Below are 26,378 nucleotides of genomic sequence, written 5' to 3' on the forward strand. Positions count from 1 at the left end.
GGTGGACGTCCCGCTCCACCTCTGAGCCACAGCCACACAGCAGAACACTGCGCTCTGAGAATGCAGGGTTACTCGTGGTCCCTAAAGTCTCCAAAAGTAGATCAGGAGCGATAGTCTTATTTATTTTTTCATTTCATATCATTTATTCCTTTTGACCCCTCCCCGGGGTATAAGGGGCAGCCAAAAAAAAAATAACAATAGAGCGGCAATCTGCAGGTTCTAACCTGTTCCGCCCCAAACCAGCCACCGTGACCCTCACCACCCACCGTGACCCTCATCTGCCATAGTGCAAGACGTTCCCCACTCTGTCCCTGAAAGCTCCAAGCAATACATACTCTTTTCAAGTCACACATATCTCGAAATCTGGTTTTCAGCTAGCCTACATGCTAATAACATTTGTGGTATACTTTCACATAGAGACTCCATTTGAACATCAAAACATAAATTGAAATTTTACCTATTGATGCGTATTTCAAAGTTTCAATAGGTATTTTAATGTTTAAGCAATCACAGTTCCATGATCATGATAATTTTGGGAGAAATCTGGAGATAGTTATAATTAATGAACTAGAAAATTTCACATGAAATTTTGAGTGTGCCTGATGCTCGCTGCCAACTAGTATCCCCCTACCAATATGCTAATTATTAATAGCAGCAAATGTATCACTGTGTGTCTGTGTGTGTGTGCATGCCTGAATGTGTGTATGTTCATGTGCTGTTGCGCGTTTGTGTGTGTGAGTCTGTTTGTCTGTCTGTGTGTATGTCCACTTACAGATAGAAAAAACAGCTTAAGTTAACAGCTAAAAAAGACTGCAGTCTAAAATGTCCAAGATGGACACAGAAAGACAGAGACAGACAGACCCAGACAGGCAGACTGACACATATGTAATTACCTCTGTATGATGAGGCTTTAACTGCAAAGAAGTCAGGTTGCTGAAATATTCAAATTTGACTGTGCTGTGACACACAGACGATTGGCCGAACGGCTGGAGTTGACGATGAGTGAGTTTGAAGGATTTTCTCATTGACTTCCATTATAACCAAGTTTCAGAAAACGCTGAATATTTTGGAAAGTTTGAATGGGATTGAAAAGTTGAATCATATGTAAAAAGTCAAGGAATTGCTGAATATTTTCCAGTTTGAATGGAGTTTCTAGCTGAAAGTATGAATCTGTAGTTACCGTTTGAAATTTTGTGATTTTTGAAGATTCCGTAATTCATTTTCAATGGGAAAACGGTTTGGGAAAAAAACGGGAATATCTGGAAATGGCGGTGGCGCCCCCTATGTGCCAATCTCAAAATCTTTTTTTGGGTGTGTTCTTGGTCCCCTTCTGATGATATTTACCCAGTTTTGTGACGATGGGAAAAACGGTTAACATTTTACAGCCGATATTCGCTAAGCCCCGCCCTTTCCAAGGACACGTTGCTTGACAGCAGCCGTGTTTTTCGTCCAATCTTGCTCATTTATAATAGAAATGAGTGTCTCGGTCCCCCGATGCCTCATACCAAGTTTGGTGTTGATAGCACAAATATTTCAAAAGCTTATTCATTTTACTGTTTTTAACATTATTAAAATTAGCAAAAAATCTGTAAGGGCGGCATTCATGGTGCAAGAGGCTTTTTTGTAGAGGACTATCAGGAGGATGTGTGTAAAATTTCAAGTCAATAGCACTTGTGGTGCGGCGGGCAGAGCCTTTCAAGCTTTACACTCTATGTTATAGCGCCCCATAAGGCCGATTGGGACCAAATTTTTTGAGCAGTAGTTGGATGTCATTTATAGTCCATGTACCACGTTTCATGTCCCTAGGTCCTTCCAGCTGGTCATAAATTAATAAAACGCAAATTATGACGGTTAATGACGAATAGACCACGCCCACTTTCACCAATCAACATGGCACTCAAGATATTAGTTAATAGCCACCCCTAGAGCATGCATACCAAATTTGGTGAAATTCCATCCAATGGTCTTTGAGATACAGATATGTGGCATTTATAGCGCCCCCTATAGGCTGAGCTCAAAATGCTTTGGTAGGCAGCTTCCAAGTCTCATTGTGGACCTACCCACGAAGTTTGGTGATGATAGGTCAAAGGGTGTGGGAGTTATGGCCAATCAATTCTAAGCTCCGCCCACAGCGAACATTCATTGGTCCGTGGCGGCCATGTTTTTTGACCAATCTGGCTCATTTGTAATAGAAATGTGTCTTGTCATCCCCCAAAGCCGTGTACCAAATTTGGTGTTGATGGAGTCAAAATTGTAAAAGTTTATGTCATTTGACTGTTTTTCAAATTATGCAAATTAGCAAAAAATCTAGTAGGCGGAGCTTAATGGTCACAGAGGCTTTTTTGTAGAGCACATTGAGCTGGACCTGTGTGTCAAATTTCAAGTCAATCAGACTTATGGTGTGAGGGGCGTGGCCTCCCAAAAAAGTCATTTTTAAGCCTTAATTACAGCGCCACCATGTGGCCGACTGGGCTCATATTTTAATAAAAGTTGATGCACATCATTTCCAATCATTGGGCCAAGTTTCAGGTTTCTGACTCATTCCAGCTCACAGGAATTTCAGCTCAAGCGGCAGACAACAAAAAATAATAATAAATATAGCCGCGAGCAGCAATCTGCGGGTTCTAACCTGTTCCGCCCCAAACCAGCCACCATGACCCTCACCACCCACCGTGACCCTCATCTGCCGTAGTGCAAGACGTTCCCCACTCTGTCCCTGAAAGCTCCAAGGAATAGATACTCTTTCCAAGTCACACATTTCTTGAAATCGTGTTTTCAGCTCGCCTACATGCTAATAACATTTGTGGTATACTTTCACATAGAGACTCCATTTGAACATCAAAACATAAATTGAAATTTTACCTATTGATGCGTATTTCAAAGTTTCAATAGGTATTTTAATGTTTAAGCAATCACAGTTCCATGATCATGATAATTTTGGGAGAAATCTGGAGATAATTATAGCGCTCCCATAAGGCCGATTGGGACCAAATTTTTGAGCAGTATTTGGATGTCATTTATAGTCCATGTACCATGTTTCATGTCCCTAGATCCTTCCAGCTGGTCATAAATTAATAAAACGCAAATTATGACGGTTAATGACGAATGGGCCACGCCCACTTTCAACTATCAACATGGCACTCAAGATATTAGTTAACAACCACCCCTAGAACATGCATACCAAATTTGGTGAAATTCCATCCAATGGTCTTTGAGATACAGATGTTTGGCATTTATAGCGCCCCCTATAGGCTGAGCTCAAAATGCTCTGGTAGGCCACTTCCAAGTCTCATTGTGGACCTACCCACCAAGTTTGGTGATGATAGGTCAAAGGGCGTGGGAGTTATGACCAATCAATTCTAAGCTCCGCCCACAGCGAAGATTCATTGGTCCGTGGCGGCCATGTTTTTTGACCAATATGGCTCATTTGTAATAGAAATGTGTCTTGTCATCCCCCAAAGCCGTGTACCAACTTTGGTGTTGATGGAGTCAAAATTGTAAAAGTTTATGTCACTTTACTGTTTTTCAAATTATGCAAATTAGCAAAAAATCTAGTCAGGCGGAGCTTAATGGTCCCAGAGGCTTTTTTGTAGAGCACATTGAGCTGGACCTGTGTGTCAAATTTCAAGTCAATCAGACTTATGGTGTGAGGGGCGTGGCCTCCCAAAAAAGTCATTTTTAAGCCTTAATTACAGCGCCACCATGTGGCCAACTGGGCTCATATTTTAATAAAAGTTGATGCACATCATTTCCAATCATTGGGCCAAGTTTCAGGTTTCTGGCTCATTCCAGCTCACGGGAATTTGAGCTCAAGCGGCAGACAACAAAAAATAATAATAAATATAGCCGCGAGCGGCAATCTGCGGGTTCTAACCTGTTCCGCCCCAAACCAGCCACCATGACCCTCACCACCCACCGTGACCCTCATCTGCCGTAGTGCAAGACGTTCCCCACTCTGTCCCTGAAATCTCCAAGCAATACATACTCTTTCCAAGTCAGACATTTCTTGAAATCGGGTTTTCAGCTCGCCTACATGCTAATAACATTTGTGGTATACTTTCACATAAAGACTCCATTTGAACATCAAAACATAAATTGAAATTTTACCTATTGATGCGTATTTCCAAGTTACAATAGGTATTTTAATGTTTAAGCAATCACAGTTCCATGATCATGATAATTTTGGGAGAAATCTGGAGATAATAATGGATGTGTATGGGAGAGGCTGTAAAATATTCTGTAAGGCTAAAGACACAGATGTGAGTGTACTATTATGATTTTACCTAAATGAAGGTAAGTGAAAGTTCAGACAGGAAGACCATCTCTTTACGTAAGTATACCTCAAAGCCACTTCTCTGTTTTCCCACTATCCTCTTGCTCCACCCTTCTTCACATATTTCAACAAGTCACAGTCTGCCAGCCTCTCCTGTTCTCTACCAATCCGTCATTAGCTGTCAAATTTCTCTGCTGTCATCCAGCTGTCATTTCAGCAAAACTCCCAGCCCACCTCCACCCCTGCACCACCTCCATCAAGATACAGACTGGCTTAATATGGATCATCAAACGAGAAGTTCCCTCATCCGGTGAACTAAAGAGTCCCTACCATCCCCAGTGTCTAGGCCGGGGTGGGGTAACTTCTTCAGTTGCAAGTTTCTCATCCACAGATCAGTTTACTCAGCTGGTCTCCTCCCCATGGTCTAAGTGGCAAATTATCAAACCATTCTAAATATATTCACGTGACCTCAAAAGTCACATAACTATGGCAACATGTGCACATGCAGGCTTTTTTATTCATACATGACATAATAGCTTCATTTGCATGAAGTGGTATTATGTGGTAGCGAGGGTCCGTGTACCTTTTGATAGTTTGATATTTTGTTTTCAAAATAAAATGGATTTAAGGAAATACGGCCGTTTTCCCGTTATTCCATTTTGAGACACAAAACGAAATAACAGAAGTGCTTCCGTTTTCCCGTTTTCTCTTTCAAAACCAAATTACGGAAAAACCAAATTGAAAAAACGGCCCAATTTTGATTTCTGCAATTCATTTGTTTTTTTCTGTTTTTTTTTTTATATAACCGTGACAACGACGGACCGGAAGCGGAAGTTAAGTGTAACAACTTCAGAATAAAACTTTAGTGTGCTAACCATAACTTCTTATATTATAGCCTACCGCTGTCTTTTCTACACCATATGATTCACATCTATTTTATTTCTGTGAAAGTATAAGAGCTGGTTGTTTGGAAGGATGTGATAGGCATATAATTGTCATTTTAGCTTGAGTGCGTGAATGCATTTTGTGGAAAAACTTTACGGTCCCTGAGCATCTATAATGTTAAGTCACCAGCAGAGGTCCCGGTCAATAGGCTAGTAGCCTATTATTACTACGATTATTATCAGCAGCAGGCATTATTGGAGGCATTATTTACAGGCTAATCATTTGAAAATGAGAACTTGTAATGGCTTGAAATCTGGGAACCACTTTTTTGCTTTCACACAAGTCAATTGTACAGCTCTGCACTTTTTTGGAAATTGTCCAAAATTTTGAACTTCATAGATTAAACACTACAAACATGCTATTTTTAGTGCTAATGTTGTGGATAACTTATTTAATCCTAATATCTGACATTTTACTCATAGCAGACATTTGCATCCATATGTCAGTCAAATACTTTTGCAGTAACACAAAATTGACACAAGGGGGAAATTGCAAAATTTGAGCTAGATCTCATTGTTGTTACTCAATATTTTCCTGGCCACATTTTACAGTAAAAGCCTGACAGGAAATGAATTGGTTTGGGTTCTGAGTAAAATCTGTTTTCTAAATCTGCAGAAGGTGTCTGATGAACAATGAATACAGGGACTCCATTTTGTTTTAACTACTTGTATTAACAGTTTCACACTGTAACTGAAATACATCCCATGTGAAAATATGGCAGTGTCAGTCATATGAGAAAAAAAAGTAATGTATTTTTTCAATGGAATGAGCTATATGAATATGAAATAATTAATACTTTTCTTATTATTAAAAGCATGAATTAGCACTATCTTTGAAAAGTCATAAGTGTACATCCACATCAAGGCAACACAGCATTTCCACACCATTGCAATACATGTCTTTGTTTGGACAATGAATTACATGTAATGTCTTGTAATATCAAAGTAAACACCAAATATCGAAAACAGACATAATGTTGGCATATTGTTAAAAAGAAAATGAAATAATAAAACTAATAATAATAATAAAAAGAAAGCAGTCATCATTATAATATCAATAAACAAGAACCTTTTGCAAAAATACCAAAACACACATTTTGTTGTTTGTGTGTGTCCTTAAGCATGAACATATATGGTTACTTGACAGATGTTATATATATAGAGAGAGAGAGAGAGAGATATATATGTGAATACAACCTGGCGTATCCAAATTTTCCCCTTACAAAATTCAGCATTCAAATAAAACATTCAAGATGTTGTATGTCATGAGTCAATGTCCCCAAAAAAAGTGCTATTTATTTAGGAAATACAAAGTCTTTCAGTTGCCTCCTGGTCTGCTGTGTGGAGGGTGGCCAATCCTCCCCTCAGTCGTTGGAGAGGGCCGGCTTCAATGATGTGTTCCATTGTCTGCTCTTTTCCACAAGCACACAATGGGTTAGGGCTTCTGCCCCATCTGTGAAGGCTGGCCAAGCAGGGGCCATGTGCAGTCCTCAACCTGTTGAGGGTTGACCACTGTCTCCTTGGGAGGTCAGGGACCTGTTGAGAAGGGTCTAACATCGGGTGTTTATTGGGAACCTCCTGGGACACCCACTCCTTTTCTAGGCCGTCTGGATGGGTTGAAGATATCTTCATAGATTGGTAGGTGGTGGGAGTCTGCTCCGGATGTGTGGGGTGGAATGTTTGATTGAACGGGGAGCCAAGGGAATGGTGTTGTGCGTATTGTTCCAGTAATCATTTGCATGGTTGTGTTAAGCTGGGTGTCCACATGGTGTATGACCTGGACCAAACAGGGACACAATATTGCTGAGGTTCGTAGTGTGGAGGTTGAAATACCCCATTTTGCACCAGCAAGCTTGCTGAGCAAGTTGTTCCAGGACTTCACCTTGGCTGCCGTTCCTTTTAAATGATTCTTGAAGGAAAGGGTCCTGTCAAGGGTCACCAGTGCTGAATATATGATATTTGATTATTTTGAGCACAGACATGGTAGACCACACTAGACAACGTAATCATGAGTCCCGTTGTCTTTGCCCACAGTCCTGATGTTGCACATCATAACACTGGCTTGGGAAAGTCTGAAAGAAAACAGAAAACATTTGTAGAATTAGTAATTATGGCACATCTATGGGCAAGGTTAGTAAACAGGTTAACTTTTACCAACAATCATGGCCCACCTTTTCCTGATTGAAGAAGCAATCCAGTAGTTTTGCCAGGGCAAAATCCTACATGTTGATTATTGTAGTGCAACAGGAGAATGAAAGTGCCGTAAGTAACGAGGAGGGCTTTCTGTACATAGTTGACGGTTTGCCCAGGGAAGTTCCAGATGAATTTGGAGATGATGTCTGGGCTCCTAATAGATACAGACATGGCTATAATTTATGGAAACAATTTAAGGTAGATACAGGACATAGGATTAGAAATTGTAAGTGGCATATTTAGCATGAAAAGCATGTGAATGTGATCAGTGTGTTAAAATGAGTTACTTACCTTTTTATGTGGCCTTGAAGTTGTGATTGAAGGTATTCTGGACAACTTTAGCTTCATATGAGTCTTTGGATTAGGATGTGGTGTTCAAACAGGTGTAGGTTCCACAGCTTTTGATGGGGAATATTGGATGCTTCTCCACAGGTTAAGGTTTCTGTAAGAAAATAATTGTAATGAGGAGATATTTTGAGTCATATGTCATGATATAAAAGAGAAGGCAAAACAGGTACAGAAAGAAAGAAAGAATGAATGATTGTTTTTCCATGAAACAAGTTAACTGTACTATATGAATTAACAGCCAGTCATACAAATAAGAAAGACATGATAAGTCAAATGATGGAGGTTTACCTGTTGAAGGAGAAGTAGTCTAGTTACTGGATTGATATGGGATGCTGCCTCAGTGTGATAGTTCAGGACGTGTATGTATGCGTGCGTGTGTGTGTGCTTGTGTGTGTGGTAAGCTTCCTCAAATATGAAAATGACAATAACAAGGGTAATATTAACAGTGGTGGAAAGAAAGGCTATAAAAGTGCATTATGTTCCCGGGCATGGTAGGTGTAATATACTGGAAGCATCAGCAGTCTTGGATGTACAAGTGATCAGTTAAATTGATTTTGTCATTTGGTATTAAAACATGTACACATCAGTGTGTATTTCATTGCTGAGCATGTCTGCATTGAAATAATGGGAGACTCCATTTATCTTTAATTTGGATCCCCACTAGCTCCAACAAAGTGGTCGCTAGTCTTTATGGGGTCCATTGGAGTCTCCCAAGGTATTTTTTTTCAGCAGAATAATGCTCAATTTCTACATTAAAAAATTAATATATAGTTTTTGATGCAAGAAAGAGAAAAATCTCACCAGCTTACCATTATCCAGTGCATTTTCATTGAAGTCTCCCATAATGATTTTCATGCCAGGGCATTGATCAATGAGGTCAATCAGTTGTTTTAGATGTTGACAAAATATGGCAACAGGATAACTTGCGGGTCTGTAAACAACAGCAGCAGTCAAGTTAATGCTCTTCACTTGAAATATCAGACATTCAATATTGTAGCACTTTGTAGGCCATATTTGAACATCTTTTGTCACTGAATGATATATTCCAACTCCACCATGAGAGTCTTGTTTCAAGTGTTGCAATTGTGGATGAGTGTTGTCATAACTTTGACCTCGAGAAACATGTGTGAACTGGAAGCCTGTAAGACAAGGCTGCTGTGGTGGGTCATCAACTCCTAACCATGTCTCTGTAAGGCAAATGCAATCAGCATTATTCATTACAGTATTAGTTTCAACATCTGGAAAGTGAGCTTTAAGACTTTGAGTGTTGTGCAATATGATGGTGAAAGCAGATTGTGTGGTGTTGGTGGAAGAGAGACGTGGTATAAATGGCTGCATTTTGCCAGTTGCTTCTGATACTTTTGCATTGCAATAAATGGCAGATTCTTTAAAGTCCTCAATTGTTAAGCCACTTAGACTTGTGACACGACTTAGAGCGACATATGCTTGTCCAGAGGAAAAAATCTTTTTGAGAGACACAACAACTCTGTCAATGGTTAAGCCTTGTACTTTGTGGATAGTGCATGCCCATGCCAACCTTATTGGATATTGTCTGCGTAAGCCTCCGTTACAGGTAACATGTTCTTTCTCAGGTTCTAGGATGGTTATCATTCTCCCTTCAGGGTCAATGGTGCATGTTTTTGCCCGCTGTTTTTGACCAACCCTGGGGTCATCAAATGCCACGTGGATGGAAGTTGGGAAATTTTGCTCATTGTCTTCACTATCTTGAATGGCATTCACCATTTTTGCAATAGTTCCAAAAGCACCATTTACGAGTCCATCAGACACATCGATGTTTTTCAGCAACATGATACGAGCTCCTATTCCTACATGGATATATTTCTGGAGACAAGTATTGTAAACCTTGTGATGATGACCATCCTTTATCTGAAGTCTTCCTGTCTCAGCATTTCTCTCATAATCACGTGCTTCTATGATGACAGACTCTGGACAGGTCACATTTAAGCGTTTCAGGTTATAATCATCAACCTCTTTATTTGTAGCATAAATGTGCAATGCGTCGTTGTCTTCTCCAGTTTCACAACTTTTGAGCATTTCAACATCACAGTCTTGAAGAGGTGTGTCCTTTGTATGAGTGCGTATGCGATTCAAGGCATGAGCAAAGTCTGAGTCCTTTTGCCTGACTATTTGAGTCAGCTCAGCAATATGGAATTCATCCTCCCATAGGTTTATGTACTTGAAGTCATTGTACAAAGCAGAACCTTTCACTGGGGGCAACTGATAAAAGTCTCCGACGGTAAGAATACACACTTTAGCAAATGCGGTGTTGTTACCTGGTTGCTTGATTTGTCTCAATCTTCCATGTACATATGTTAAAAGTCTGTGGTCAACCATAGATATTTCATCGATGATCAATATTTCAAGGTTTCCTAGTTTTGCACGCAAAGAGTTTATTTTTTCTTCTGTCAAGTTTTTGATGGGTAGGGACAGGTCTGTTCCGATTGAAAATGTATTATGTATAGTATTTGCATTTATGTTGTAGGCAGCTACACCCGTTGGGGCTGTTAGTACAACAGTAGTGGCATCTGGTTGATCAGGATGGAGTCTTTTGAGAATTCTAGTTGACTCATAATAAATAGCCTTGATCAAATGGCTTTTGCCTGTTCCTGCTCCACCGGTAATGAATACTTTTAGGGGCTGAGGATTCTCACCATTGACTTTCTGCAAACACCACTGTCGAATTTTGTAGAAAACTGCAGACTGCTCCTCATTCAAAGATCGTAACAACTGTAAAGCATCAACTCTTGTCATTTCAGTTCCATTAGCTTCTACTGTGTAAACAGATTGTTTATTTGGCTGTAGATCTGGGATGTTATCATTACTGCACTGTTCATCATTTGTGTCATTGGTGTCTTCCTCTGTTAATTTTTGACATTCCAGTCTTTCAAGCTCAGCTTGTGGGCAAATCTGTGACCATGCATCTTCCAGTTCCCCATTTTCTTTCAACATCTTTTCCGCTTCATCTATTTGGTCAGCTTCTTTCTCAAACAGAGCACGGTTTCTACCCACTATAGATTTGACATTCTCCAATGTTCTCATTGTTCACAGCACCATGGTCATAAAAGTCTTTGTATGTTTCAAACTGTGCAGGTTTCAGTTGGTAGTCCAAATAATGGGGCAAAAATAGTTGCAGTATGCTGTGGTGGTAGGCTTCAGACTGCTTCATTGGTGACAATCTTGGATAACGGATCACAGCAGGTTTCTCTTCATTTGTTCTTTTGGTAACAAAGCCAAAGTTATTGTTCAACTGGATCACATTACTATTATCACCTTTGGGGATTTGTGATTTAGGAAGAACTCTGTACTCTGAGGCAAATGTTGCAAGGCACATGTTTAGAAATGGTGGCGTGTCTGGTCTGTTTTTGTATCGGTCCACAATGTTTTTCATCCACAACTGCTGGTCGTCAGTCTGACTGTTATCATGTTGCTGTTTAAGTTGACTCAATGGTACACTCATTCTGACAGGATGTTCACCAGTTGGTATGAACTGTGTGCCACGTGAACAGTGTTTGAGTGGTAGGCCCGTTAATCTGTAACAACATTCTTGTGCTGAAACTTGTCGGCTTTGTAAGAAAACTGTGCCAATTTTTTTCATTGACTCCTTGGCCTCTAAATTTCCATTCATGGCCTCCTTTTGAGCCTGATCAAGCAGCAGTCCCATTTCTCGTTCACTTTTGAGGGCATATGAAATAATGTACACGACACATGAATATGCATCAACAACAAACTGAATGTCCATGTTTGCTTGCCAGCAACGAAGTAGATCAGGATTGTACTGGTTTATCCAAACATCTTGTGGTTTCCGTTGTAGTACGATGCTCGTCCATTTGGTAAGCTGACAATTTGCTTTCTGAAACAATTCTTGTGATATGCCAAAGTATTTTAAAAATTGCTCAGCAGAGTGGAACTTCTGTCTTTGTTCACAGTTTGAGAGTACAGTTTTCATTTGTTCAAACAGTTTCTCAACGTTTTCAGTTTCCATGACAACTGGGCGGAAAAGAATTTCTCCTTCACGTGTTTCAGAGCTAGTCTTTTGTTGTCCCTTAAATTCTGCATCAATACCTGGTCTGGTGATAAATGTGCGCTCTGAGACAGGTCTTGGAAAGTTGAATCTGCAATGTATTTCTCCTTTCTTCTTCTTCTTTGCATTGTTTTTGTCACAAGATTTTGCATGGTATTCACTATGTTTCTGCACATCAATTAAATCCAACAGGTCCGGATCAGATGGCATTTGACATGTGATATATTTATCACAGAACTCTACAACTTTTGCATCAGAGTCTTTGTCTATTTTTGGAGCTTTGTCAACCCAAAATAATGCGTGTATGTGGGGTGAGCCACGCATCTGAAACTCCACTCGATAAAAGTAGTCTGTGATCTTGCCTATTGGTGCTGCAGGGCTCTGGATAACATCTCTTAGGAAGCAATGCCATCGGTAGTCAAACATCCTGGCTGCAGTTACTGGATTGTGTTTTAATAATGCACATTTGTCTAGCCATGAAAGGTCTTCCAGGTTCACTTGTTTACATTCTTGCCTTAGCATAGCATTCAGCATTTCAGGCCATCTCATGTCAGCAGAGCTAAATGAACAGAACCATGTAGGAATACCAAGCTATCTTATCATTGCAAACACATCTTTCTGTGCTGCTTGCCAAAATGGAGGTGTTCCTCTGATAGGCCTGAGAAATTTGTAACCTTCATCAAAATGCAGAATTTTTTTCAAAGATTCCAGGTCTGTAAGCATGTCTGTGGTAACCTTTTGCTTCAAACCTTTGTCTGTTCCTTTTCTCAGTGCTATTGACACATTTGACAGTATTTGATTCAGTTCTGACATATATTGAGCATAGAATAAATAGTCAGTGTTTTGAGCAAAACGACCATCTGCATTAAGTATTCGTTGATTGAAATATTTGCATAAAGTTATTCTTTCTGGGCGCTCATCGTGACAAGTAGGTGCTCCTTTGGGAAATAAGACTGGGAAACATTTGGGTTCATTTGTGCCATCAGACAACAGTCTAATTGGAGAATTCTCTTCTGCTGGGGCAATGGATAAAATGCCATCAAAATGCTGATCTAGTATCTCTTGACCCAAATCCACAGGTTGCAAACAAGAGGATGCAAACATCCCATGCTGGTCTTTAATGTGTGAAAAATCTTGTATTTCTGGTGCATCATCATCTTCAACTTTTTCATCACTTTCAGTCATCTCATCTTCAATTGTTTCATTCTGTGTTTCCTCTAATGTGTTGATCCAGTTTGGGTTGATACTCACATCCTTATACCATGTATTGTTGAGTATTAGATAATTCAGACCATTTTTGATTTTTGCAGTATCCACATGCATGTCTTGATAGTGTCCTTTGTAGGTCAATTTACGTTTCAGTTTCATCCTCACCAATTTATCCTCACTTTCATCCCTTGGCAAGATGCTGGTCACATGTGACAGATTGGATGGCACACACACAGTTGGTCCTTGCACAGAGTTCTGGCCTCCCTTCTTCAATGGTATGAGTCTGACAAAGGGAATGTGCAGAGAAATGAGGTGTTGTTCCAACTCATTGAGACATTCTAGCTCAGGTGGAATGGGTTTCAAATGCAAGTTGTTAGCAACACTCTGGGCAGGCACTTTGCCCTTGAGAAGATGCCGATCACATGTATGACAGATCCACAATTTGGAAAAAGCCTCATCTTGAAAACTGCAAGTTTTTCCACATAATTTATCACATACATGCAAATATGTACTTGTTATACATTTATCAGCAAGTGTATTGCCATCAGAACCCACAGCAGAATATGTGTTTTTTATACAGCCTTTGACTTGGTTCCTAAAGAGAAGTCTGTGGCAACAACAGCAGACATATTCGGGGCCATTCTTTACTGTTTTATGGAAATCCTCTATGACACAAGTAATGTCAAATTTCCTGTCCTTTTGCTTTTGAACACTGGCACGTTTTTTACTTTTAATTGCATCTCTGAATTTTTCATCAGTGTGATACTTCTGCATTGTTGCCTCACATAATCGTTTCTTCAGATCTGGTGTATTTGCATATCTGTTTTTACTCCGGTCACGAACACTTTGCTGAAACACTGGGTCAGAAGCATATTTTTCCTTACTGTGGTCACGAACACTTTGCTGAAACACTGGGTCAGAAGCATATTTTTCCTTACTGTGGTCACGAACACTTTGCTGAAACACTGGGTCAGAAGCATATTTTTCCTTACTGTGGTCACGAACACTTTGCTGAAACACTGGGTCAGAAGCATATTTTTTCTTACTGTGGTCACGAACATGCTGTTGAAACACATGGTCAGAAGCATATTTTTTCTTACTGTGGTCATGAACATGCTGTTGAAACACATGGTCAGAAGCATATTTTTTCTTACTGTGGTCACGAACATGCTGTTGAAACACTTCGTTAGAAGCATATCTTTTCTTACTACGCTCGCAAGTATGGTGTTTATACTCCAAGTCTGTATAGTACTTTTTGTGACTTGCATTCCTAGTGGAATTTCTGTATTGCTCATTTGTTGCATATTTTTCTCTTTCTCTTTCTAGATGATTAGCTTTTGTTGTGACATACATTGCTTTTCTCTTCTGTGAAATCTCCTCTTTCTTCGCTGCATAGGTTTCCTCCAAAGCCTTCAACTTCCTCTTTCTTGACCAACGATCTGCATGATAATGTTCCTTCTTTGTATTTCCATCTGAACTTTGTTCATCTTGACCGCCCTGTTTGTCAAATGAGGCACATATGGAGTCATTGTGTGCATCCTTTACACATGTCACAACATCGTAATGATTCCCATCCTTGTGATTCAGGTAAATGGCCTCAGCACTTCTGTTTCCTGCTTGATGGTTACCTGGTATGTGAATGCATGGGTAATGATTCCATCTGTCTGCATTAAATGTGTATATGTCAACCTGCAGTGTTTCCAGGTGCTCAACGATTCCCCGGCGCAATTTCATGTGTCCATTCTCACTTCCTGAAATGGCATAGGATAAAGCTCGAAAGAAACAATTGCCATCACCTGCAATTGATTTAGTTTCACAGACTCTTCCCATAGCTGGCATTTCCTGAGGTGGCAGCTGCTTTGTATTCTCACTTCTCACACCCATCTGTGAACAAAGTCTTCCTTTTGTCACTGCACTCAGTGGCTTGTATGGAAATGACATCTTGGATACATTTGTTATCTCAACATCTGTATTTTTATCAGTGTCATTGCCATGTGATGTGTTCATAGCACTTACTGGTTGTGGGCTGTTTGCAATTGTCTGCACATCGGAATTACTTACTTCAAAGGAATCTCTCTTCTTTTTGGTCACATGTTCATACAAGGAGTTGGTGCATGTAGCTGGTCTCTTACTGGTATGTTCTCCCTTCAACACAGCACTGTAAAGTGGTCTCTGTATTTGGCTTTTGTTGACATTGCTGTCTTTTACATTGTCTTCCTTTGTGGTTGGCATGTCGCAATGTTGCACCTTGTCGCCAGTGATTCTCACCGTGACTCCTCTGACCTCAAATGGCATGTCTTCAAGTGTGCGGAAATAAGGAAGCAGTTGTTGGGCCAGCTTCTCCAGGTGCTCATACAGCGCTCTGTAGTCAGAGTGATAAACAACCACAGCTTTACCTGTCTTTCCATCCACATGACCTTGACTGTTGCGTTTGTGAGGATCAAATACAGCAAAATGGCCACACTGCTTGACAACCACACAGGTGTTACTACCAAAAGTGACAAAGCAGGCATCATGATCCATCAATGCTCTTTGGATTGCTATGTCCAGTGGTACATTAATATCTCTCATATCTGAATCATCAGGCTCATCAAAAACACCAACTGCACCACTGAAAGCTGGACCACAATTTATTGAGAAGTGTGCATCTTTCATCACATATGCATTTGGCAACTCAAGAAGCAGATATCCACTTTTCCCACTTATTTGACCACCATCCCTAAGAGTAGTGTACAACTTGTTGCCTTCAATAAGAACAGTGTCAACATCATTACTCTCCCTGTCATTACTCCAGGTTGTTATGCTTTTCAACTCATTCATCATCACTGCCGCTAAACTGTTAGCTACACACTGTTTACCTGCATTATCCCCAAATTGGTAGTGGAGCTGTGAGAATGACCCTTGTACAAAAAACTTTACAGGTGCTTGGGCCATACTGGTTTCAGCAGGAGCACTTTCATCAGGATGGTTTTCTGCAAGCTTGGATTCAGCAGTAGGCACCTCAACAGCTTCAGTCATGGTGGCAGGGACATGCATTCCAACACACTGCTTATGGACAGGAATATCAGACATGTGATTATTCTGTTCAGGAACATTGCCAGAGTTGGGCAGAGATTGAGCAGAGGGAGGCAGAGAGTGATCAGAGACAGGCAGAGGTTGTTCAGAGGTTTTCAGAGGTTGTTCAGGGGTTTTTTCAGAGTTTTTCATTGTTTCATCAGAGTTTTGCGCTTTTTCAGCATATTTCAGAGTATTCTCAGAGTTTTTGCTCGCTATCACAGCGTACTGGTGGGGATGGATTTCTCCAGTGCCCAAGCCAGGGTCATCAGGGGGAGGCGGGACACTGGACTGCTTGCGGGCAGCCCAGGTCTTCCTCATGTGCTCAGCACGACGGTTCACCTTGCGTGGCATCTGAAAGACACATGGACAAAGCAACCAATTATTTATTATAATACTTCTATTCCCACATCATTACTCATAAGTGTGACTCTGAATTCACTTGCAAACAGTGTGATTCAACATTATTTCTTTTTTTTATTTACATGTTGATGACAATGCAATGACAGAGGGAACAAACAAGATGAATCATCCCATGGGTACTTGTATGCGTGTCTGTTCTTGTACACATGCTTGGGGAAAAATTGACGTATATGCATAATAGCACAATACAATATGATTTAATAATATAACCATGTCATGTACTATGATATAATGTAATATAGTATAACAGCCTAGTACACTGTGATCTAATAGAACATGACAACATGGTTTAAATGTTCAACGAGCTGACATGAAAACTCATGAATTCATTCACTGGGTCATGAAATTATGTTCGTCAATCACATTAATTTATAGAGTAAAGGAAATGTGTAGTATCAGACAACACAAAACAACGATAGCTCATTTTATTGATATATAAAACACTGTTGACTTCATCAGCATCACAAGCTTAATCACTTTCTAGATGTGTGATCACTATGGATATTAATCAACAACCTACACGATGTACTTCACTCATATAGTAAGGATGGACAAAACATTGAATTATAAACCATAGCACTGCAATGTTGTGTATGAAGTACTTGTGTTATGTACTTTTTACTACCCTACATGCATCTTACATCTTTAGTTATTACTAGTTGTTTTCCAGTTACAACAATTCTTGACTAATCTTTAATATGTGCCTTTCAATTTAAATCTTTCTCATAAAATGAAGGATCAAATGATCCTTCCAGGGTGGCTGTGAGGGCAGATGGGTCATCCATTTTCACATGATTGGGGGTTAAAGTCCTGGATCCTCCTGTCCACATGTTGAGGTTAACACTCAAAAAACACTGAACCTTAAATACCTCCTGATGGTTAATCAGCCCCTATCATGGTAACCTGCTTTCATCAATGTGTAAATGTGTATCTGAATGATACCCAAAATGATTAAATGTCATGGGTAAAAGTGCTCAATAAATGCAGTCCCCATTTACCTTAACATGTTGACAAAGCTGCCTTACATCTTATGCTAAATAAACTATTCAACCTCTTCATTTGAATTGGCATGAAAACCAGGCTGTTTTGGGGAGCTCCGAAAAGGTTGACTTCTTAGAACAGGCATGTCCAAACTATTTCATGATGGGCCGGTGTAGCTGCAGCACTTTTGTCCGATCAAGCATCAGCATACCAGACTTGACTCATTTAATCAGCTGATCTCAGTCCTCAGAGAGTTCAATGGTCAACCTTTGTGCTCTTAGTCGGTTGGAACAAAAAACAGCAGCCACACAACTATTTGAGGAAGAGTTTGGACATGCCTGTCTTAGCACAATCCTAAACATACACAAAAAAATGCAACATACACACTGATAGTGTTAATCCAAAGACATCACATAATAGTACCACTCACAGAGAACATCAGAAAGAAACTGACATGTCACAAAAGTATAAGTCTTCAAAATATATCCCAAGGCACAGAGGATTGGTGAAAAAAAATGAATAAAATTCCTTTATTTTACATGGCAGTCATTTTTAAAGGTACACTTGTGTAACTTCTCCTGTTATCTACTCACGAAAATCAATTATTACGTTAAAAATTATGTTTTTCATTAATCAGTAATCACCCCCATCAACAAACTGAAGTGTTCCAGTAAGCTCTGAATTTGCCGTTCATATCATTCATATATACATGCGAGCGTGGAAGCTCGGTGCTGGCAGCCATGTCGTGTCGCCATGTTTTTACGTTCAGTGGCAGCATGACAGTAGGAAACCACGGAAACTCACCGGAGACACCGGAGCTGTCGGCTCAGGTCGAGGTGGTGTCTGTGAAAAGTCACCGCGGTGCAGTGAGGAGGAACAGAGCTAATGCTAATGCTAACAATAATGCTGCTTTCAGGCGCAGTCGGGCACAAAGCCGTCAGTAACAAACCAGATGTCATTTTAGTCACAAAAGTCGAGAGAAAGCCAGTAAAACGTGGGTCAGGTAAATAATAAGACATCGCCATATTGTCACGTGTATTGTTTAGCCTCGTGCTGACGGACCACTTGTTTACAGAGGCTTGTTTATGCCATTACGTGCAGCGGCTCTCTTCCGTATGCAGCCTTCCCAATTTCACGTGAACGTAGCATGAAAAATACGACTGAATTGCTTGCGATATACAACCACAATGCTAGATGGGAGTAAATCCTACACAATATACCTTTAAAAATAGAGCAAACACAATGTGACCAGCACTGTCTTCAATAGGGCTTTTCTCAGCAGAGAGTTATACACCTGCAAACAATTATTCTAATCAACTGAAAGAAGTTAATAACAATAATACAATAAAAAAAAAAAAGACAAAAAGTTTCATTTATTTATCATCTAATGTAAGATCTAATGACCAATCATGACCAGTTCTCCATTCCATAACACATTTAACAGAATCTATTAAATTCTGTATTCTGGTATGTGAAAACTGTTCATGATAATCAACAAATGTGTGTGAACACTCATATTTTGTTGAATTTTATTTTTTATTTGCTTATTTACTAATTATGTTCATTTTTCTTTCATACTTTTACACTGACAAGGAAACTCCTTCCTTCAATTCATCAGAGTAACTGGTTGCAGGTGTGTAACTCACTGCTGAATAAAGCGCTAATGAAGACCAGTAGTGATCATAACACATTGCTGGTCACAAACACACTTTAAAAACTATTGCCATGTAAAATAAAGGCATTTAAAAGTCCCCCCCACCCCAACCCTATCAATCATAGAATCTGCTTTGCAATATTTTTCTAGAACTTACACTATGGTGTGATAACTTAAACTCTCAAAAAAACTTGAATTTTTCATTAAGTACATTCTGATAAGACTAAAATACTTTTACTCAGGTCAGGTATTACTACTTTTAAAGAGTATAAGAACCTTTCTTTCACCACCATTCATACATACCTGTATGTTTGTTGAGGCAAATTTTCAGATCACAATGTTGATAGAAGATACCCATGGAAAAAGAAAATGAACTAATCAGTCACATGCAGTAGGGATGAAGAAGGGCAGTTATCATTTTGTCAGTTGCTGCATACTTGTGTGACATGCACAACATATATACACACATCTCCTTCTTGGCATTTGTAGTTACAAATTTGAAGTCCTTTGATGCTCATTAATTATTAACATGAGTAACACAGACAACCGGCACTCATGTAGGTAAGGCCTCTTAAGTTTTTAATCCAGGCAGCAGTACAAAGATGTGTTTCACTCTCTGGTTTTGAAACTGCATAAGTTATGGCGTGGTCCGTGGATTAGCAATTTTGCTCCTGAAATGCCTTGTACCAGAGCCCACATATTAAATTGGCATGTTAATAATTTCAAAAAGGGCATATTTAGTTTAGGGGTCTTTAAGATCATAAGAACCCTTCTTTCACCACCGTTCATACATACCTCTAAGTTTGTTGAAGCAAGTTTTCAGATCATGATGTTGATAGAAGATACCCATGGAAAAAGAAAATGAACCCATCATTGACAGACAAAACCTGCATCAATACATGCTAATGTGACATGATTATGGGCTGAAATATGTGCCACCAGAAACTGAATTTGAATCATTTATATTTGAATTTAAATTACATAATTCGAATTTGTATTGTTTAATTTGAATCATTGCATTGTAAAACTGAATCTGAATAGTATAATTTGAAATTGAATTTATTAGTTTGGAACTGAAATCCAATAAACTTGAAACTGTATGTAAGATTATGAAAATTCAACTCTATATATTTTCACATTCAGTTCTCAAAATTCAAATTCAGTTCTCAAAATTCAATTTCAATTCACTGTGACCGACATCCAGGTAGTTGAGGAAGAGCAATTGAGCACAGATACACAGCAGAGCTCCTCTTCGGCCAATCAGCACCTACGTTTTTGGTCACGTCACTTTTTGCCACCTGACATGAAACGAAGGAAGAAGCGCTTGACCCACAGACTAGCTTGACATGGATGAGGCTGGGACAAATACGGTAAGTATTAAGTAAGACAGTTTTCCATATATTTTAACGGTCTTTTGTTTAACTATTGTTAATGTTATAGCTATTTTGTAGAATCGTTTCCTTTCGCCAGTGAGCATAAACAACCCTAAACCAACATAGGCTAACTACGGTCGCTACCTGACTCCCACGTCTATCTAAAAAGCGAATGAACAGAAAATATCTAAACATATGGATGCTTGTGTATACACATCTGATTTCAGACTGGACTAGAGTAGTTGCTACTTTACGCCAGTAGATCGCGGTAGCAACTTTTTCCCCGTTGTCATGGTAACCGCTGTAGTTTCGCTGTAGTCGGGGTAATGTCAGTGCAGGCCAGCGGGCGACTGGGTTGGGGGGACATTCGTACTTCACCACAGTATGGAGCAACTGGCCCTAGTGTGAGTGCACTGTAAACTGTAGCGACTTTGACCCTGACCGGACTTTCTCTAAACTACAGTGGTCACCATGACAATGGGGAAAACAGCAACCATCACACTACCAGTCACTAACACCATCTACTGGCGTAAAGTAGCAACTACTCTAGTCCGGTCTGAAATCAGATGTGCATTCACAAGCATCCATATGTTTAGATATTTTCTGTTCATTCGCTTTTTAGATAGACGTGGGAGTCAGGTAGCGACCATAGTTAGCCTGTGTTGGTTTAGGGTTGTTTATGCTCGCTGGTGAAAGGAAACGATTCTACAAAATAGCTATAACATTAACAACAGTTAAACAAAAGACCGTTAAAATATATGGAAAACTGTCTTACTTAATACTTACCATATTTGTCTCAGCCTCATCCATGTCAAGCTAGTCTGTGGGTCAAGCGCTTCTTCCTCCGTTTCATGGCAGGTGGCAAAAAGTGACGTGACCAAAAACGTAGGTGCTGATTGGCCGAAGAGGAGCTCTGCTGTGTATCTGCGCTCGATTGCTCTTCCTCAACTACCCGGATGTCGGTCACAGTGAATTGAAATTGAATTTTGAGAACTGAACTTGAATTTTGAGAACTGAATTTGAATTTTGAGAACTGAATGTGAAAATATATAGAGTTGAATTTTCATAATCTTACATACAGTTTCAAGTTTATTGGATTTCAGTTCCTAACTAATAAATTCAATTTCAAATTATACTAAATGCAATGATTCAAATTTAACAATACAAATTCGAATTATGTAATTCAAATTCAAATATAAATGATTCAAATTCAGTTTCTGGTGGCACATATTTCAGCCCATACATGATGCACAACTGAAAAATTAAACAGCATGAGAAACAGTAACATTTTAATCACACCACATTCAAGAAGACTGATTAAAACATGTTGACACAAAAGTGACAAGCACAATCAACGCTGATTACACATAATCATATTAATGTAATTATAATATATTATAATTTAAGTATAAACTGAATGTGTAATGATTTGGGGAAATAACACATATTGATATTATTTGAGTTAAGCCATTCCCTATTGGAACAAACATTTAGCCACTTGCTTACATTGTTTATTTACCATTAAGTAAACGGCACAATAACATAAGTGGGTATCTATTATAAAATGCTGACATCTTGATATTCTAATTCAACAAAGAGTTAATATTTCTCCCCCAAGTGTATTTGGAACTGTATGTTTTTTTTCTGAATAACCGAGCAAAAACCTTATTAAGCTAACTGAATAATACTGATGCTTTCTGGCATAGCTTGTTTCTCTGCCACCGTCCGTTACACTGTACGTAACACTCTTCTGCTCGCAGGGGGTGGGGGGGTACAGGGTAATGCTACTGCTTAATCCACAGCTGCTTTGCTAAGTGACGCTACTGGGCTGACTGAGGGATAGCGATGCTGTGGCTAAAAAGGCAGCTGCCCAGGCGAAGACACTCGGTTCGCAGGGCGTATGCATAGCGATACTACCGCTAGCACGTAAGCTAATGCTACGGTTAGCACGTAAGCTAATGCTACGGTTAGCACGTAAGCTAACGATGGATTGGCACGTAAGATAAAGCTAGGTTAGCACGGAAGCTAATGCTATCGCTAATAAACGCAGTCGTACATGTTAAAACTGCGTCACGGTCTTTACAACTGCGTTGGTTTACTTCAGTGTCATCACATACACACCATAAATACACTCCGTTATCATATAGGTGGCTTCCAGTGATTTTTGTCAAGCATGGTTAAATGTATAATCTTATGAGAGCAAAGACTGCCATGTGCGACTTACCTCTTCGAAGTCAAGTCAGAAAAGGAAGTTGATCGGACTGTAGCCACAGGTTATCCAGACCACACGTGACTGTTAATAAACTGTAAATAAAATCTTATTTCTAAAATCTTTCTTTCTTTCTTTCTTTCTTTCTTTAAGTTCAACTTAAAATATTACATACTAAAACATTGCCTTAGTCAATAGTATAATGAACAAATTATATCAGGATTTAGAGCCTTTTGACTTTCATGTTACATTTTGTATTTCTTACAAATTTTTTATTTAATTAGTCAAATTAGATTAATTGGATAGAAGACTACTACTACTACTACTACTAATAATAATAATAATTTATTGTGAGAAAAACTTACATTTATTCACTCAAAAAGATTATTCCACAGATAATTTTAGTAGCAGAACATGTAAAAATAAATGGTGAAAGGGTTTTGTTTGTTGGTCAAAAAACAGCATAGTTCATCTTGATAACATCCAAAAACTGTCTGTTCTCAGTTTTTTTGTGGAATCTCCTAATTACAGTGGGTATTGTAGCAAAAGTAGCCAAATGGCTGAGTAGATTTTTTTGGAAAAACATAAACCCTCAAAAGACGAATGTTGCACCGATGCAATGTTTGCACGTCTTTGACAAAACATCAAACAATTTCTAAACCGTTTATGATAGAGACAAGCTGTAAACGGCAGCTTGATTCGCCGGATTCTCCGCTTTCCAAGGGTCCTTGAATGTTGCATCTACGACCGGAAGTATCGGCACAGGGTCCGTGTATTTCCGTGATACGGAAACAGAGCTAACCAAGCATAACACCGACGCTAGATCGCACGCGGTATCGATGCAACGCTTGCACATGTCTCACAAAACATCAACAAAACATGACAACTTCCGAACCGTTTATGATAGAAACGAGCTATAAATAGCATCTGAATCGTAAGATTCTCTGCTTTCCGAGGATCCCTGAACTATGCCTTTTTGACAACAAAGCCTGTGTGTAATCACGTGATTATCATGTGACGCCAGAGGCACGGGAGTGAGATCATCCTCTGCTGGCCTCTTTTCCGTTCATCACCATCATCATTATTATTATTATTATTATTGTTATCATCATTAATATTATTATTTCATCTTTTATAATAATTATTGTGACTATTCTGAAGCACTTTGTTACCTGTTTGTTATTTGTTTTATTATTACTATCTTCATTATGATGAATCATTTGTCTTCAGAAAGACAAGAAAAAAAAAATTCTGGTCTTCCATTTATCAACAAATTTGCCATTTTCCAACATATATATAACACTTCTGTGAGAGCCAAAGCCATTTAAGTCATTAATTATTGTTGGTATATGAAAATGTTGACAAAATCTACATTTATTGTTCCTGTTAGTTGCTGGTGTTTAGTATATTGTGTGTGTATATTAGGTCTTTAGTGGTAAAGTCCGCCTCAATTAGCTGTAACTCAGAAGAAAAAGGGTATTTGCACAAAACTTCATATGTAGCTTCAAAACACCGAAGTACAACTTTTCACATTGAAAAAAAAACTGCCCTGGTTGACTGAGAACAAAACACAAGTTTTCTTTACTGGGAAATTTTATTTTTTTGTGAAATATGGCATGCTCATTCAAAGGTCATGCATAAATGTGATTTTACACTGCATCAGATAAAATGGTAGATTTTCCTGAATATGGTGTATAATACTTGGTACTACCTGAAAAAATAAGCTCAATATGGACAAAATATAGAACTATTTCCAGGCGTTTGTAGGTTGGGTTAGTCTTTTAAGAGCTGCACCCAAATAGTGTAATGTCAGCAGCAGATCTAGGAGAGCTGTGGTCTATGACACTATTGTGTTCATATGGCGCCCCCTGATGGAGAATATTTAGATAATCCACGATGTGGCGAATATAGGATACATGAACAGGAAGCAGTGGTTGTGTGCAAATGCTGGCATTAAAGAGAACAGTCCATACATCCAAAAAAAAAGCAAAGTGTCCTCCTTTTCTTTATTACGAGACCCAGATACATTAGCTAGATACAAATAGGATAGGCCCAGTACTCTACGTCATTGTTTTCTCTCTGCTCAATTCCTACAACATTGCTTTTTGTGTTTATCTTTCTTAACCCCACCTGAACAACCACTAGTCTATAAAAATGTTATGTAATGTTTTATGTTTCCAAATCAAATGAAATCAAAATGATAGTAGGCCTATTTACCATATTGTTCAACCAGGTGAAGTTCCAAAAACATAGGCTAATCTGTGGCATTTTACTAAATCTAAAATAGGCCTACATGTGCCGCCCTCTTCAAGGGTAAAAAATGTCCTGACATCATGTTTGATTCACTTATGTTGTAGGATGGGAAGTCATCAAATATTAGCAAAACTCACAGAGTGAGAGAGACCTGCAATATCTGTTTGTCAGTCTGTCAGACTGTCCTGGCCATAATAGTATTAAACTTAAAATCTGCACCATATCATTAATGATTAACAAGACTGAGTAACTACATTGGAGTTGGAACCCAGGATCAACTGTGTGAACATACAAGGAGTTATACATGTAAGCAGAAAGGAGACTGGAGAGAAACATGATGTAAAGAGAAAGCTTGGGTAAATGACATGCAGTAATCATTTCGTCCATCGCTGCTTACTTGGGTGGCATGCATAAGATTTGTCTACTTCTCATGAGAATTGTGTCATATAACACACGCGGCCTGCGTCTAGGACACAATGCAGTGGATAAGGCACGGCGACTTGTTGTTGACAAACTCCTTGAGGAAACTGACATTCTTTGTCTACAACAAACTTTTCTTGCTAAACAGGAACTGGACAAGCTTAACTCTGTTCATAGTAACTTCCATGGGGTGGGGGAGTCAACCACAGATTTGAGCTTTAAGGCAGAATACCTGGAGGTGTGGCCATTATGTGGCATAAAAAAATATGATCCTCTGATCAGTGTGATTAGATTGAGAGTAGACTGGTGTGTTGCAATAAAAGTTTCTTATAATGGTAATGTTCTTATCATTTTGAATGTTTACACACCTTATGAATGTTCCAGTAACGAGGACGAATATCTTTAAAAGCTTGCTTTTATTGGCTCTTTTATTGAGGAAAATGAATGTACCCGTATTTATGTAATGGGTGATTTGAATGCAGATATCTCTGATAGGAAGTCTGTGTTTGGCCGATACCTAGTTGAATTTTGTCATGATAATAAGCTCTTGTTAACAAGTAAGATCCATTTGCCAACAGATAGCTATACATATGTCAGTGAGGCTTGGAATACAACATCCTGGCTAGATCATTGTGTAAGCACAGCTGATGCCCATGAATGTGTGCATAAAGTTGAGATTTTGTATGGGTTTACAACAACGGACCACATGCCTGTCTCCATTATGCTCAATGTAGAAAACCTACCTACAATGACCACGGATGATAATCAGGCTAATCATGGTGGGAAAATTGAGTGAGCTAAACTCTCAGAGAACGACCTGCTACATTATCATAACTTGACTGAGAAGACCATAGGTAACAATGAAATTCCATATGATGCCATAATGTGTGATAATTTCATGGTGGTAAGCCAAATCACAAAGAAGAGCTATGTGTACTATATGACAGAATTGTGCAGGGTCTGAATGAGGCTAGTAAATCACTCATTCAGAGAAAAGCAAAG

The 26,378-nt window shown here is 39.1% G+C and overlaps 1 protein-coding gene and 1 pseudogene across 1 annotated transcript; both read right to left on the reverse strand.

Moving 5' to 3' along the window:
• Window positions 1-7,536: 7,536 nt before the first annotated feature.
• On the reverse strand, window positions 7,537-11,761 carry LOC125887231 (uncharacterized; annotated as a pseudogene).
• A 955-nt stretch (window positions 11,762-12,716) lies between these two features.
• LOC125887232 (uncharacterized) lies at window positions 12,717-15,570 on the reverse strand. The gene is made up of 2 exons (XM_049573902.1): window positions 14,361-15,570; window positions 12,717-12,738 (listed from the first exon to the last, which is right to left on the reverse strand). Exons 1-2 carry the CDS (start codon window positions 15,530-15,532, stop codon window positions 12,717-12,719), a joined length of 1,194 nt encoding a protein of 397 aa, XP_049429859.1. The 5' UTR covers window positions 15,533-15,570.
• Between the last annotated feature and the right edge of the window lie 10,808 nt (window positions 15,571-26,378).

This window comes from Epinephelus fuscoguttatus, linkage group LG4 (assembly GCF_011397635.1).
Source record: "Epinephelus fuscoguttatus linkage group LG4, E.fuscoguttatus.final_Chr_v1".
Classification (NCBI taxonomy): domain Eukaryota; kingdom Metazoa; phylum Chordata; class Actinopteri; order Perciformes; family Serranidae; genus Epinephelus; species Epinephelus fuscoguttatus.

Bases quoted from the DNA above. Each gene is read 5' to 3' on its own strand.
- LOC125887232 (XM_049573902.1), bottom strand. From the start codon at position 15,532: ATGGATCATGATGCCTGCTTTGTCACTTTTGGTAGTAACACCTGTGTG. The intron at 12,739-14,360 runs GTATGTCACAAC...TATTTCCCAAAG, and splicing joins TCACAGAAGAGAAAAGCAAT to GAGCACCTACTTGTCACGAT.